Consider the following 12,135-nt stretch of genomic DNA (forward strand, 5'->3'; position numbering starts at 1 on the left):
ATGCTAGAACGATTTCGTAGCTCGAGAAAACAGCTTTAAGCTAACATCGAACTAAACAAAGCGAGCACAATCGTCGAGAAACTTAAGTTCGTGTAGAAAAGCTGATCTCGCACTTTTAAACGGTTGCGGGAGTTTCGTGCTTCCTAATGTGTGTGCTATTGTGTTGCTTCAACACTAGATTTTATTATCTAATTTGTGATTACCAATAATGACGTGAAATCTTATTTAAATTTTAAAATCGAGGACTTTGCGTTTTAATCTGGGGTTCTTAGAGAAATCTTTATAAGATAATTTGTCCGGATTTAAAAAAAACAAAACAAACTACGCCTTAATTAAATTTTATATATGTAATAAAATATGTCGGCGTAACGTCATTATTTAGTTACCTAAAAATAGTTAAAGTTAACTGTTACGCATGCCAACAACTGTTTAAGACGGTATATATGATGAATTTTTAGACTAAGCTACCCCCACTTTCTACTATAAATGCGAGTATTGTCGCACAAAACATTCCGACTCGAGTAGCCGACCCAGGCGGAGCTCTCTGTTGTTATCATTGTACACTTCAAAAGCAATGAATGGAAAAGTGAATCTTAATTACTGTCATTATGGAAGGCAATGATAATGACGAAGAGAATGGCGTCAGCAACGCTGACGTCATCATTTTAAAAACACCATAGAACCCACCTCTCCGCCATATATAAATTATGAAAAAAGATTTGTGCCTCAAGACGTGTTTAGTAAATAAATTCCTTAACCGCCCAACACGACTGTTTATCATGTAATCCCGCAGAATTCTCGAAATCTTCGGACACATTACCAAATAAAGCGACGGATTATATAACTGTGAAACGTGCCAAGTAACAGGAGAGAAACATTGTGGCCGCGGTAACTTGAGATGCTGGAATCTAGCACATTGGAATGTGAAGTTATCCCCACCGCAGATGATAGAACTAGATAGAAGACTGCAGACCATGATAAAGTTTTAGTTAAAAGCTATACCTTATTTAAACTGAAAACGAATTATCAAGTGGGAGGACTTGATAATTTCTTCATATTCTCCAATCACATTAAGTCAACAGGAAGTAATAAGCTAATTAAGAGCCACGTAAAACCGTGTTATCTGAAGTCTATAACGGAAAGAAGTCGGTTCCGAAATATTTGGTTGTGGGGTTTGTATGTGAAATAAGAGATGGGGAGACGAGCTCACAGCCCACCTGGTGCTAAGTGGTTACTGGAGCCCATAGACATCTACAACGTAAATGCGCCACCCACCTTGAGATATAAGTTCTAAGGTATCAGTATAGTTAGAACGGCTGCCCCAACCATCAAACTGAAACGCATTACTGCTTCACGGCAGGAATAGATAAGGTGGTGGTACCTACCCGTGCAGACTCACAAGAGATCCTACCACCAGTAAAAATGTACACAATGCTCATTACAATTAAAGGACAATCTTTAATGCAGAAGCACGATAAGTGTAGCAATATGCACTACACACACTCTGCCAATTTAAAATATCCAAAGAAGCGCCATTTTGTATCGAATGTTAAAGCTATTTTCATAAAAGATTTATTAAAAAGTTATTAGCCTTTAGCTATAAAAGATGTTCAATATCTTCCTTAAGAAACATCCGTAATATCAAATCGCCTTTCGTTTTTAAATATTTATCCATATTAAAGGATTTTTCTTAGCTTGATCTGTTTTGTGTCTAACAAAATATTTTAACGTAATTTTCACCTACATCAATACGTCCGATTAACTTGAAAAGTTGCGCATGAATTAAGGACCGATGACAGCACAATAATTTAACTTTGGCCCAAAACAACCAAGGTAATAAAAAAGACTGTTTGAATGTTTACTTAAGCCTGTCAATAAGCCTATTTGTTTAGTTTTGCGCCCAACTTTTATTTGTCATAAGCTGAAGAATTTATTAGAGTAAGAACATATGTATATAATATTCGCTCACATTAACTGATTTTTCAGGGTTAAAAATATTAATTTGAGTTTTTTACAACTATTTTACAAGGACCTAATTCTTTGTCATTCACTGGAAACTACTACAAATTAAAATAAAATTATATAATACGTGTCGTCACGCTAACTTAACTGACGGAAAACTACAAGTAAACAACAATACATTTTCGAGCTTATTTTCTTTAAATTTCCAGGAATAATCCGGCCAATATAGCAGAAAGAAAGAAAGAAAGAAATCATTTATTTGCCAAGCATAGTGAAAATGAGTTATTACATAAGTTAAAAGCAGCGTGTATGCTTTGTCATTATTTGACATGCGAATTTTAGTGCAGTGCAAGATATTATATAATATTATTAGCTGACCCGGCAAACATTGTTTTGCCATATATAAGATTTCTAGGGAATTTCTAGTGTAGAAAAAAAAACTAACTTATTGTAAGTGTGTAAGGATGTGGTAAATGAGTGAAAGAGGTATGTAGTGCTGTGACCGATGAGGGAATATATAATAAAAATAACAAAACCTCATTCAACCACATAATACCTCATTATAACAAAAAAAAAAGTCCAAATAAAAAAAAATATGTTAGGGGTGGACAACCCTAATCACTTAGGGGTATGAAAAATAGATAGTAGCCGATTCTCAGGCTTACTGAATATGCATAAAAAATTTCATGAGAATCGGTCAAGCGGTTTCGGAGAAGTATGGGAACGAACATTGTGACACGAGAATTTTATATATTAGATATAATTTATCATTCATACATCCATAATTCAACTAATAATTAAAAAATCCATTTATTTTCAATGTCGTCCCTAAGAAAATCATTTATGTGATAATAATTTTCACTAATAAGATTATCTTTTAGTGTTCGACTTTCCGAGGGATGATTATGAAAATAAACTTGGATTAGAAAAACTTGTATATTCAATAAAAAATCAATAATCTAGGATACCGTGTCACTTATGACAAGGGTATCATGACAACGGATTTGCGTATTACAGCGCTCTCTAGTGACGGTTTTAGGAGTTGGAAAAAACAGGGTGAACATTCCGCCCACCATGAACTACAAAAGTTCATAGCCAACAATGAGGCCATCAAATTTTACACGTACAATTAACATCTCCATGAAACCGTAACATCTTAACCTAATAGTAATCAATAAAGAACTGCTCAACATGAACTAAATATAAACTTACACATTAAAGAAACCATAATAACGACAAAGTGCAGTCAAGGGTTGCTTTTAAACAGTTCGTACTTACTTACAACTAAACAATAACAAAATACTTAATAGCTGATGCATCCAAAGATACATTTAAGTACATACATTGCATGAAATATTTACAGTTATTCAGGTAAGTAATGTTAAAAAGCGATAGGCAAAATGCAAAGTTTGGAGACTGGTCTTACAATTTTAGATTTCTTACATTTGATAGTACCCTTGTGACATTATCTGGAAGTCAGTATGCTCTGGTACGACCTTGACCATTCGATACATCTTAACTATGTCCGCTGCGAAACATATAGGATAAGTACGCCATTTCATAATTATGTGTCGTAACTCTGGTTGAAGCCTTGGACCTACCAATAAATCATTGTTCAATGACTTGCCGCTGGTACCCTTACACGAAGCGTCGAAAACAACGCCGACCTTCGTTGTACTTTTGTCCTCGCGAACAACCAACTGCATGATGAGGTAGATAAACGCATCCTGGCTTAGCAGCTTCTTGTTTGTCATTAATTACTTCTATATGATTCATAGCCAGGTGGCTACATTTATTACCTTGGATTATTCTTGCTTCAAGAATGGATTATTTTCAAGTTTCTTCTTGAGCAAGTGGATTGTTGTCGCGAAAAGGAAGACCTACAACATAACGACCCAAACTGTCCCTAGTTGTAGTGGATTCAAAGTATCTTTCACAGGATTCTTCTTCCTTGGATAAAAGTGGATGATGCTAGTCAGTTTCAATCTCCCAGAACTGACGCAGCAAATCATTGATTGAGTTGTCATGGGTATGTGCGCTAATAATGTAAGGAGTATCCCCACTAACTTAAACTCGTCCCGACAGGATCCATCCCAGCTGTGTATTTTGAGCTGTCAAGGTTCCAGATGGATTTCTCAATATGCCTTCTGACAAAACCTGACCATACACATCAGCGCCCAGTAGAAGATCTATATTGCTTGGTGTACCATATCCTGGATCAGCCATCTGCAATTGCAACAATTCCGGCCAATCCTGTAATTGAATTTTCTGTGAAGGAAGAGTGGATGTTAGGCAGTTTAAAACATAGGCTTGAACGGGATAGCTAAAAGAGTTATATGTGGACTGTACTTTAAATTGAACCATATGTTTTACTGAAATACTAGATTTTTCTCCTCCTAAACCAGATATGGTACTTCGAACTGGCAACCTTCAAAGCTGCAAAAGTTGAACTGCGTGTTCACTAATAAACGAGGCTTGAGAGCCCTGATCCAACAATGTCCTAAGTGTGTGATACATACCCTTGCTGGATACATTAACTAATGCGGTAGCTAACATTACTTGACTACTTGATGTCATTTCACTGTTAGAAAAATGGCTGACAACACGCTCCACGTGATCCGCCGCCTGCGGTTCTTGTGCTGGCTCCCGCTGTTGATTAGCGGGCTGACTAGGGCCCGCCAGGGTCGGATTGTGAGTGCCGCCTTCCTGGTGCAGCAGCGAGTGATGACGTTGGCCACAGCACCGACAAGCCGTGCGTCGTTTGCACTGTGTTACCGAATGGTTAGCTCCGAAGCAATTGAAACACAGTTTTCTCTTCTGGATGAAGTCCCGGGGATTCCCGATGGCTTCTTGTACAAATTTCTTGCATTGATAAAGCAAGTGATGTCCCGAACAGAATGGGCAGGATACAGACGTCGTCACGCTGAACACCTTCGGTTTATCCGCTGCATCTTTGCCTCTAAACTTTCTTCTTTGGTTTGGTTCTAAAAACTCGAGTGCTCGATATCTTGATTCCAGGAATGATTGGAACTCGCTTAGTGTAGGCAATCGATCAGCCTGTTCGCTTAGTTTTTGTTCCCATTGTTTTTGGGATTCATTATCCAATTTTATTGTGATGAGATATATAATCAAGATGTCCCATGTCGATACAGGTATACCAAGGTTAGATAAAGCGTGCAAGCAATCATTTGTCGTATCGAGTATTTGTTTAACACCGTTGGATGACTCTGAAGATAAAGCCCTTTGGCCCACCAGCCTGGCCAGAATGCTGTTCGCGATGTAACGTTTGTTATTGTACCTTTTGTGTAATAGCTATAATCGTTATTTTCGCATCCCAATATAACATTCTGGTGATTTTCTTCAAACTAACCAGTGTTGTTCCAATAATTGCAATCTCGTTTCGATATTATTCCCTTGTTATTCTAGACGCAGATGACTTTTTGAAATTAATCTTTGCCTTAAATATCTTATTTTGAATATCGGTTTTTTAATATAACTGTCCGGGCCCATTCTTCACATTCACTAGTACTTAGCAACGAAATAGTTTTGTTTAATTACGGTTTGTAACATTCTTTTGCACTTAAAATTGTTGTTTATCATTAGTTGTTTTCTTATCTGGCTCGTATTGGACCATGTTCGACTTTCCGAGGGATGATTATGAAAATAAACTTGGATTAGAAAAACTTGTATATTCAATAAAAAATCAATAATCTAGGATACCGTGTCACTTATGACAAGGGTATCATGACAACGGATTTGCGTATTACAGCGCTCTCTAGTGACGGTTTTAGGAGTTGGAAAAAACAGGGTGAACATTTAGTTTTTTCTTAAAAAGAAAATCGTCTAAGGCTCTTAATTTCTTTGGTAGTTTTTTAAATATCCTAACGCTCTTACCTAGTATACTATTATTCTTTAATGTAGTTTTAGATTTTGGAAAACATAGTTTATCGTCGCTTCGATTTCTGTGGTAACTTTAATCACGAAATATTCACATCTAGTTACTTTATAGAGCGGAAAGCTCAACGTACCGACTCATGTTGATTCAACGCAACTCGAAACACCTCTGAACACCAAGATTAAAACCAAAGGTTACAAGCGAATACTATTTAAGCACGTGTACAACTAAATTTTAGGTCGAGTCCGTCTGCGGTCGGATCAGTCAACTGCAAAGAGATTTCACCTTTGACACTCGGCAAGTAAGAACTAAATTACGATGCACATTGTAGCCTATTAAATTTTTAGACGCTTTCAACGAATGCGTGCTTAGACTTGCGTGGGCAATTTAAATTGAGGGGTCAATTTTAAATGTGATAGAAAACTTTATGGAAGCGAAATCTTTGTGTATATGTTTGGCGCTCGGCTGCTGGGAATCAACTCAAGTAACCGTCATCGTCATCATCACATGCGCTGTGCTAAGCTTTACTTACAACTAATTATCCACTGTTATAGGTAAGTCTGTGGAATGGACTCTAAAAAAAATATAATTTTATTTTAATACAAAGTAGTACAATAGGGAAAAGGCCTCAGGGCATTGCTGACGTCCATGAGCGACGGTGACCACTTACCATCAGGTTGGCCGTATGCTCCTCTGCCTACAAGGCATAAAAAAAAGTACTAGAAACAGGGTATACAGATTTGTTTGCTCCTAAGCTCAAAGCTCAGAGTGCGATAATTTTAAAATAATTCGACAGCTTTTTTAAGCCTTTCCAGCCAATATCTTTGGAGTCACGTACAGAGCGATGTTGAACATCAAACAATACGAAAACAAATGAATAACTAATTTCGAGCCAGAATAAATTTTGAAATATAAACATGAATTGGGAATAAATTAAAACAAACTCTTGATATTAGAATTCAAAGTTGGCAGCATTTTAAATCAAATTTGTCATGGAGAACATAATTCTTCGGACGCTTAGGTTAGGGTCTTAAATATCATCTTTGGGTCCGCGGTCCAATCCCAAGAGCTGCGGACCGTCCAGTCCCAAATACCCCTATATACCTATATATGTACATACCAGATATTCCTCGTAAGAAGTTCGGACCCCAGCACAGAAAAAAAACCAACTCTGTAGACTGTATTTAATATTCTTCATCATTCCCTTCCCCTTCATCATGTGGGGTCAGCGCAGTATGTCCTCTTCTCATATTGCATAGGGATTTGGTTTCAGTTTTTCAACCAGCTGCCTACCTAACTTCAACCCTTCTTGAAAAGCCTATTATTGGCATAAGATGGTAACCAGAAGAGTTCCTTGATCGCCTTTTGCGACACCCGCGGATATATATGAATCGGCCCAATTCTAGGCCGGGAATCGCATGTCCCTGATGCCTATAAGAACACTTAATTAATTCCCAAATTCCCAAAAATATTAACAAACGTAGTGTAAGAGGTACTTATCATGAATCAAAGCATACCGTGCTATTTCATTTGTATTAAAAGCTCCAAGCACGAAAGCACGATTGAAAGGGACAACACGTAATGTAGCAACCCAGGAATCTGAGATTCTAATAGCACCATTGGACTCTCCGCGACTGTTCTTTTTTTTATTACTTAGATGGGTGGACGAGTTCACAGCCCACCTGATGTTAAGTGGTTACTGGAGCCCATAGACATCCACAACGAAAATGCGCCACCCACCTTGAGATATAAGTTCTAAGGTCTCAAGTATAGTTACAACGGCTGCCCCACCCTTCAAACCGAAACGCATTACTGCTTCACGGCAGAAATAGGCAGGGCGGTGGTACCTATCCGCGCGGACTCACAAGAGGTCCTACCACCAGTATATTAAACTCTTTTAAGATTTATGTCATAAATCATATAGAGGTTACATATTATTTTTGAAATACTTTATTACCGTTCAGACGACAAAATAACCAAACCAGTACATATCGCTCTCAATCAAATGTCTCAAAGAAAAATACAGTCGAGCAATCTCGTTTATTATTCTGAATAAAGATTCCGAAGCTGTACACGGAATAAAAGTTAAATACAAATTTATGACGAGCGCAAAAACCGGGTATGATAAAACAATTATGACCGAATAAACGGGCGTGACAACCGGTTCTTGTATTATATAATTGTGCTCGCGCTGTGTTCAATGCCACTCAGCACGTAATTTGCGGCGGCTCGCCCGAGCAATTATAACCTGAACCGGTTAAAAGTTGCCAGTTTAAATATTTTTGTAATTCTAAAAAGGTTTGTCGAAAATTAATTTAAATGTAGTTTTTATTTGAAATGCTTTTTTATCTAACTTAAGTATATTATGTACAAAACGGGATAATATTTTCTTTATACTGAAGTACAGAATTGATGTGTAAAAGCATATTTTGTTTTTTTAATATGTTTTTAGGTCGTTTTTAAAGGGGGAAGAGGTCGACCGAAGAAGACATGGATGGAGTGTGTGAATGACAATATGAGAGAGAAAGGAGTGAGTGTTGAGCTGATGGCTGACAGAAGAGAATGGAAGGGAAAAAGAAAAAGAAGAAGAATACGTTTTAGGAAATAAGCCACGGATTTGGTAATTTTTATTCTATATAATTTTAGACAAGTACACGGCTAACCTATGACTTAGTGCTTAGGTATAGAGGTTATAGACATCGCAATGGCAATTGGAAGATACCATAATTGTTATAAATTATATTAATTGTTTTTCAAATAAATTGCGTTTATATTTTGTCATGATTTTGTAAAGCCCGTTATATATTTGAGTAATAAAAAAACCATTATCTCGTAAACATGTGATTAGGAGATGTATGGAAATGGTAGTGCAAGGTAGAGGGGGAAGAGGTCGACCGAAGAAGACATGGATGGAGTGTGCGAATGACGATATGAGAGAGAGAGGAGTGAGTGTTGAGATGACGGCTGATAGAATAGAATGGAAGAGAAAAATTAACTGTGCCGGCCCCGCCTAGTGGGATAAGGTGGAGAAAATGAAGAAGAATACGTTTTAGGAAATAAGCCACGGATTTGGTAATTTTTATTCTCTAGAAGTTTAGACAAGCACACGGCTAACCTGTATTTTTTTTATTGCTTAGAAGGGTGGATGAGCTCACAGCCCACTCGGTGTTAAGTGGTTACTGGAGCCCAAAGACATCTACAACGTAAATGCGCCACCCATCTTGAGATATAAGTTCTAAGATCTCAGTATAGTTACAACGGCTGTCCCACCCTTCAAATCGAAACGCATTACTGCTTCACGGCAGAAATAGGCAGGGCGGTGGTACCTACCCGCGCGGACTCACAAGAGGTCCTACCACCAGTCCTACCATTAATACCATAAAGTTTAATTTTAGCTATACAGACGGGACTGCGGTATCGAGTATGTGCCAGCTCTAATTAAAAATTATGCTACATATCTCCCTCAAAGTATTGACTTTCCGAGGCAAGTGGAATTTAATCAATGCGCTGAATTCCCCGATCCGATCTTAATCCCTCTCGACATCCTCCGCTCGTGAAAAACGTTGATACATTTAACATCAAAATTTCAATATTTATTTTAAAGGGGCTTAAACTGCCGTCCATATTCTGAAATACCTCTGCCATTGCGGCTTAATAATAAATTAATTAAAAAAAGAAAATTTAAAGCTGTAAAATAAATGAAATGCTACAATACAAAGAGATAATGGTTAGTAAATGATAATAATCACTAACTATGTACATATTTGCTAACTTTAGTAAAATATAGTTACAATCGCAATGAGATGCCGAGTGTACATGTCTCGTCTGCTGGCTGAAGAGCGCCATCTAGTTTAAAAGTAGGGTAATTAAGTCGAATCATCGAGAACTTAACAGAAAAATAGCCCCGTGATAATAGACAGGTTGAAAAGATTCTGTATGCTAGAAGGGTTGCGCGTAACATCTTATATCTTTAAAGGAGCAATTCTTGTATATATAGGTATAATCTGAATCTCGGAAACGGCTCCAACGATTTTCATAAAATTTAGTATACAGGGGATTTCGGGGGCGATAAATCGATCTAGCTACGATTTATTTTCAGAACATGTTGTTTTATTCGTGTTTTCAATAATCAACTCTTCCCGACATCTATTGGCGAATAATAATACTATTTTTCTTAATTGAGGGCAACTAACCGCTTTATAGAGACAACAAGATGGCGTTATCAAAAAAAAAGCGAGCAAAGCTCGGTCATCGTCTAGTATAGAATTAAACGCGACCGAGATGTTTGATATTAAAACTTGAAGCGACATAAACAATGCGAAGCAAATATTTTTTATACCTATTCACTGGTAGACTAAGGGGCTATTCCAGTTTCTCGTAGGCTGGTAGGTGAGCTAATGGGCTCAATCTAAGAGAATTTGCTAACACTAGCCAGAGCAATGCTTCGCAGAATCTACCACCGGATTGGAAACACGACCCACTGAGAAGACCCGGCGAAAAACTCAGTGGGCTGTGTCTATCGGGCGAAGCGATGAGACCAATCAGGAGTCCCGAAAATAAAGAAAGGATAATTTTCGATGCGGAAAATTAAATAAAACACATGAACGATTGAAACTATAAACGTATTTTTGATCTTAAAGACACGCTGACAACGTCATTATTACATACAACCATAAACTGGAACCAAATCAAAATGCCTCATACTTAACTTCACCATCGACTCGGAATGCAATTTCTGCACTGACAATAATAGGATAGGATTGAAAATGTCGTAAGCGAGATTCAGGCATCTGGCAAATACCTTGTTTTCTATGATGGCTACTTGCCACACTCATCATCATTATCCTGCCCTTCTCCCAGTCACCTGGGGTCGGCGCAACATGTTTTCTCCTTCCATACTCTTCTATCATATACCATTTCTTCGCTCACTCCCCTCCTACCCATATCGTCTTTCACACAATCCATCCATTTCTTCTTAGGTCTACCTTGGTCTACTTGCCACACTCAAATCAAATCAAATCAAATCAAATCAAAAAATTTTTATTCAACATAAATGAAAGTACATACTTGTTGAACGTCAAAAGAACTACCGCCAATTCACAAGAACTAGCCTCCGTCCTGAGAAGAATTGGCAAGAAACTCAGCGGGCATGTCTTTTTTTTTACATATAGAATTATTATTTATTTATTTTTTAATATTATTATTTTTTTAAATATGAATTTTTTACACTGAGTATTATAACGTAACAATTACTACAATATTGAAATGCCTGGAGCGAGCAACTCATTCCCACTTTGTGCAATCTTCTAGATAATCATTGACTTTATAGTAAGCTTTATTGCACAGATGTTCTTTAATAGTTTTCTTAAACCTATGTATATGTAGGTTCTGAACATCATGTGGGATTTTGTTGTACAGGCGCACAGACAAACACCCGAATGAATTTCGTATCTTATGTAACCTACTCATCGGCACAACAAGCTTGTGTTTGTTCCTAGTATTTCTATTATGTATGTCCGACTGTTTAGGAAACTCCTCAATATGTTTACGAACATACATCAAATTTTCAAAAATGTACTGGGATGGCATAGTGAGAACTTTAATTTCTTTAAATTTCTCCCTCAGGGATTCCCTTGAGTGCATGTTATAAATAGCACGTAGAGCTCTTTTCTGCAGAATAAATATCATTTCTACATCGGCCGCATTGCCCCATAGCAAAATGCCATAGGACATGACACTGTGGAAGTAACTAAAGTAAACTAAACGAGCCGTGTCCGCGTTTGTTAACATTCTAATTTTTTTTACTGCGTATGCTGCAGAGCTGAGCTTACTCGCCAATTTATGAATATGAGGTCCCCACTGCAGTTTGGAGTCCACTGTTATACCAAGAAATACGGTTGACTCAACAAGCTCCAATGATTCCTCAGAAACAATTACATCACTATCCACTTGTCTCACATTTAAAGATGGTTTAATACATTTTAAAGTAAATTTAATACATTTAGTTTTCTTACTATTCAATAATAGGTTATTGATACGGAACCAATGAACCACACACGAAATCGCATCATTCACTTCGTCATAGACTTGTAGTTGTCGTTTAATTTTAAATAATAAAGATGTATCATCTGCGAATAATACGACCTCGTGTCGGGACTCAATAAAACTAGGTAAATCGTTTATATATATTAGAAATAAAAAAGGACCCAAAATGGAACCCTGAGGTACACCCATTTTCAACAAGGTGCCTGAAGATCTATTACCTTTCACATCTACTG

At 37.2% G+C, this 12,135-nt stretch overlaps 1 protein-coding gene and 2 long non-coding RNA genes across 3 annotated transcripts; 2 read left to right on the top strand and 1 right to left on the bottom strand.

Annotated features, from left to right (window-relative positions):
• Positions 1 to 1,849: 1,849 nt before the first annotated feature.
• On the bottom strand, positions 1,850 to 5,998 carry LOC119629999 (uncharacterized). Its single transcript, XM_062674131.1, has 3 exons — positions 5,991 to 5,998; positions 4,482 to 5,260; positions 1,850 to 4,188 (listed from the first exon to the last, which is right to left on the bottom strand). Exons 1-3 carry the CDS (start codon positions 5,996 to 5,998, stop codon positions 4,181 to 4,183), a joined length of 795 nt encoding a protein of 264 aa, XP_062530115.1. The 3' UTR covers positions 1,850 to 4,180.
• Positions 5,999 to 7,810: 1,812 nt separating this feature from the next.
• On the top strand, positions 7,811 to 8,633 carry LOC134200624 (uncharacterized). Its single transcript, XR_009975618.1, has 2 exons — positions 7,811 to 8,155; positions 8,310 to 8,633. It is a non-coding gene; the product is annotated as an uncharacterized LOC134200624 (long non-coding RNA).
• A 771-nt stretch (positions 8,634 to 9,404) lies between these two features.
• LOC134200625 (uncharacterized) lies at positions 9,405 to 10,478 on the top strand. The gene is made up of 2 exons (XR_009975619.1): positions 9,405 to 9,584; positions 10,308 to 10,478. It is a non-coding gene; the product is annotated as an uncharacterized LOC134200625 (long non-coding RNA).
• The last annotated feature ends 1,657 nt before the right edge of the window (positions 10,479 to 12,135 follow it).

The sequence above is a fragment of the Bombyx mori genome, chromosome 19, assembly GCF_030269925.1.
Source record: "Bombyx mori chromosome 19, ASM3026992v2".
Taxonomy (NCBI): Eukaryota; Metazoa; Arthropoda; class Insecta; order Lepidoptera; family Bombycidae; genus Bombyx; species Bombyx mori.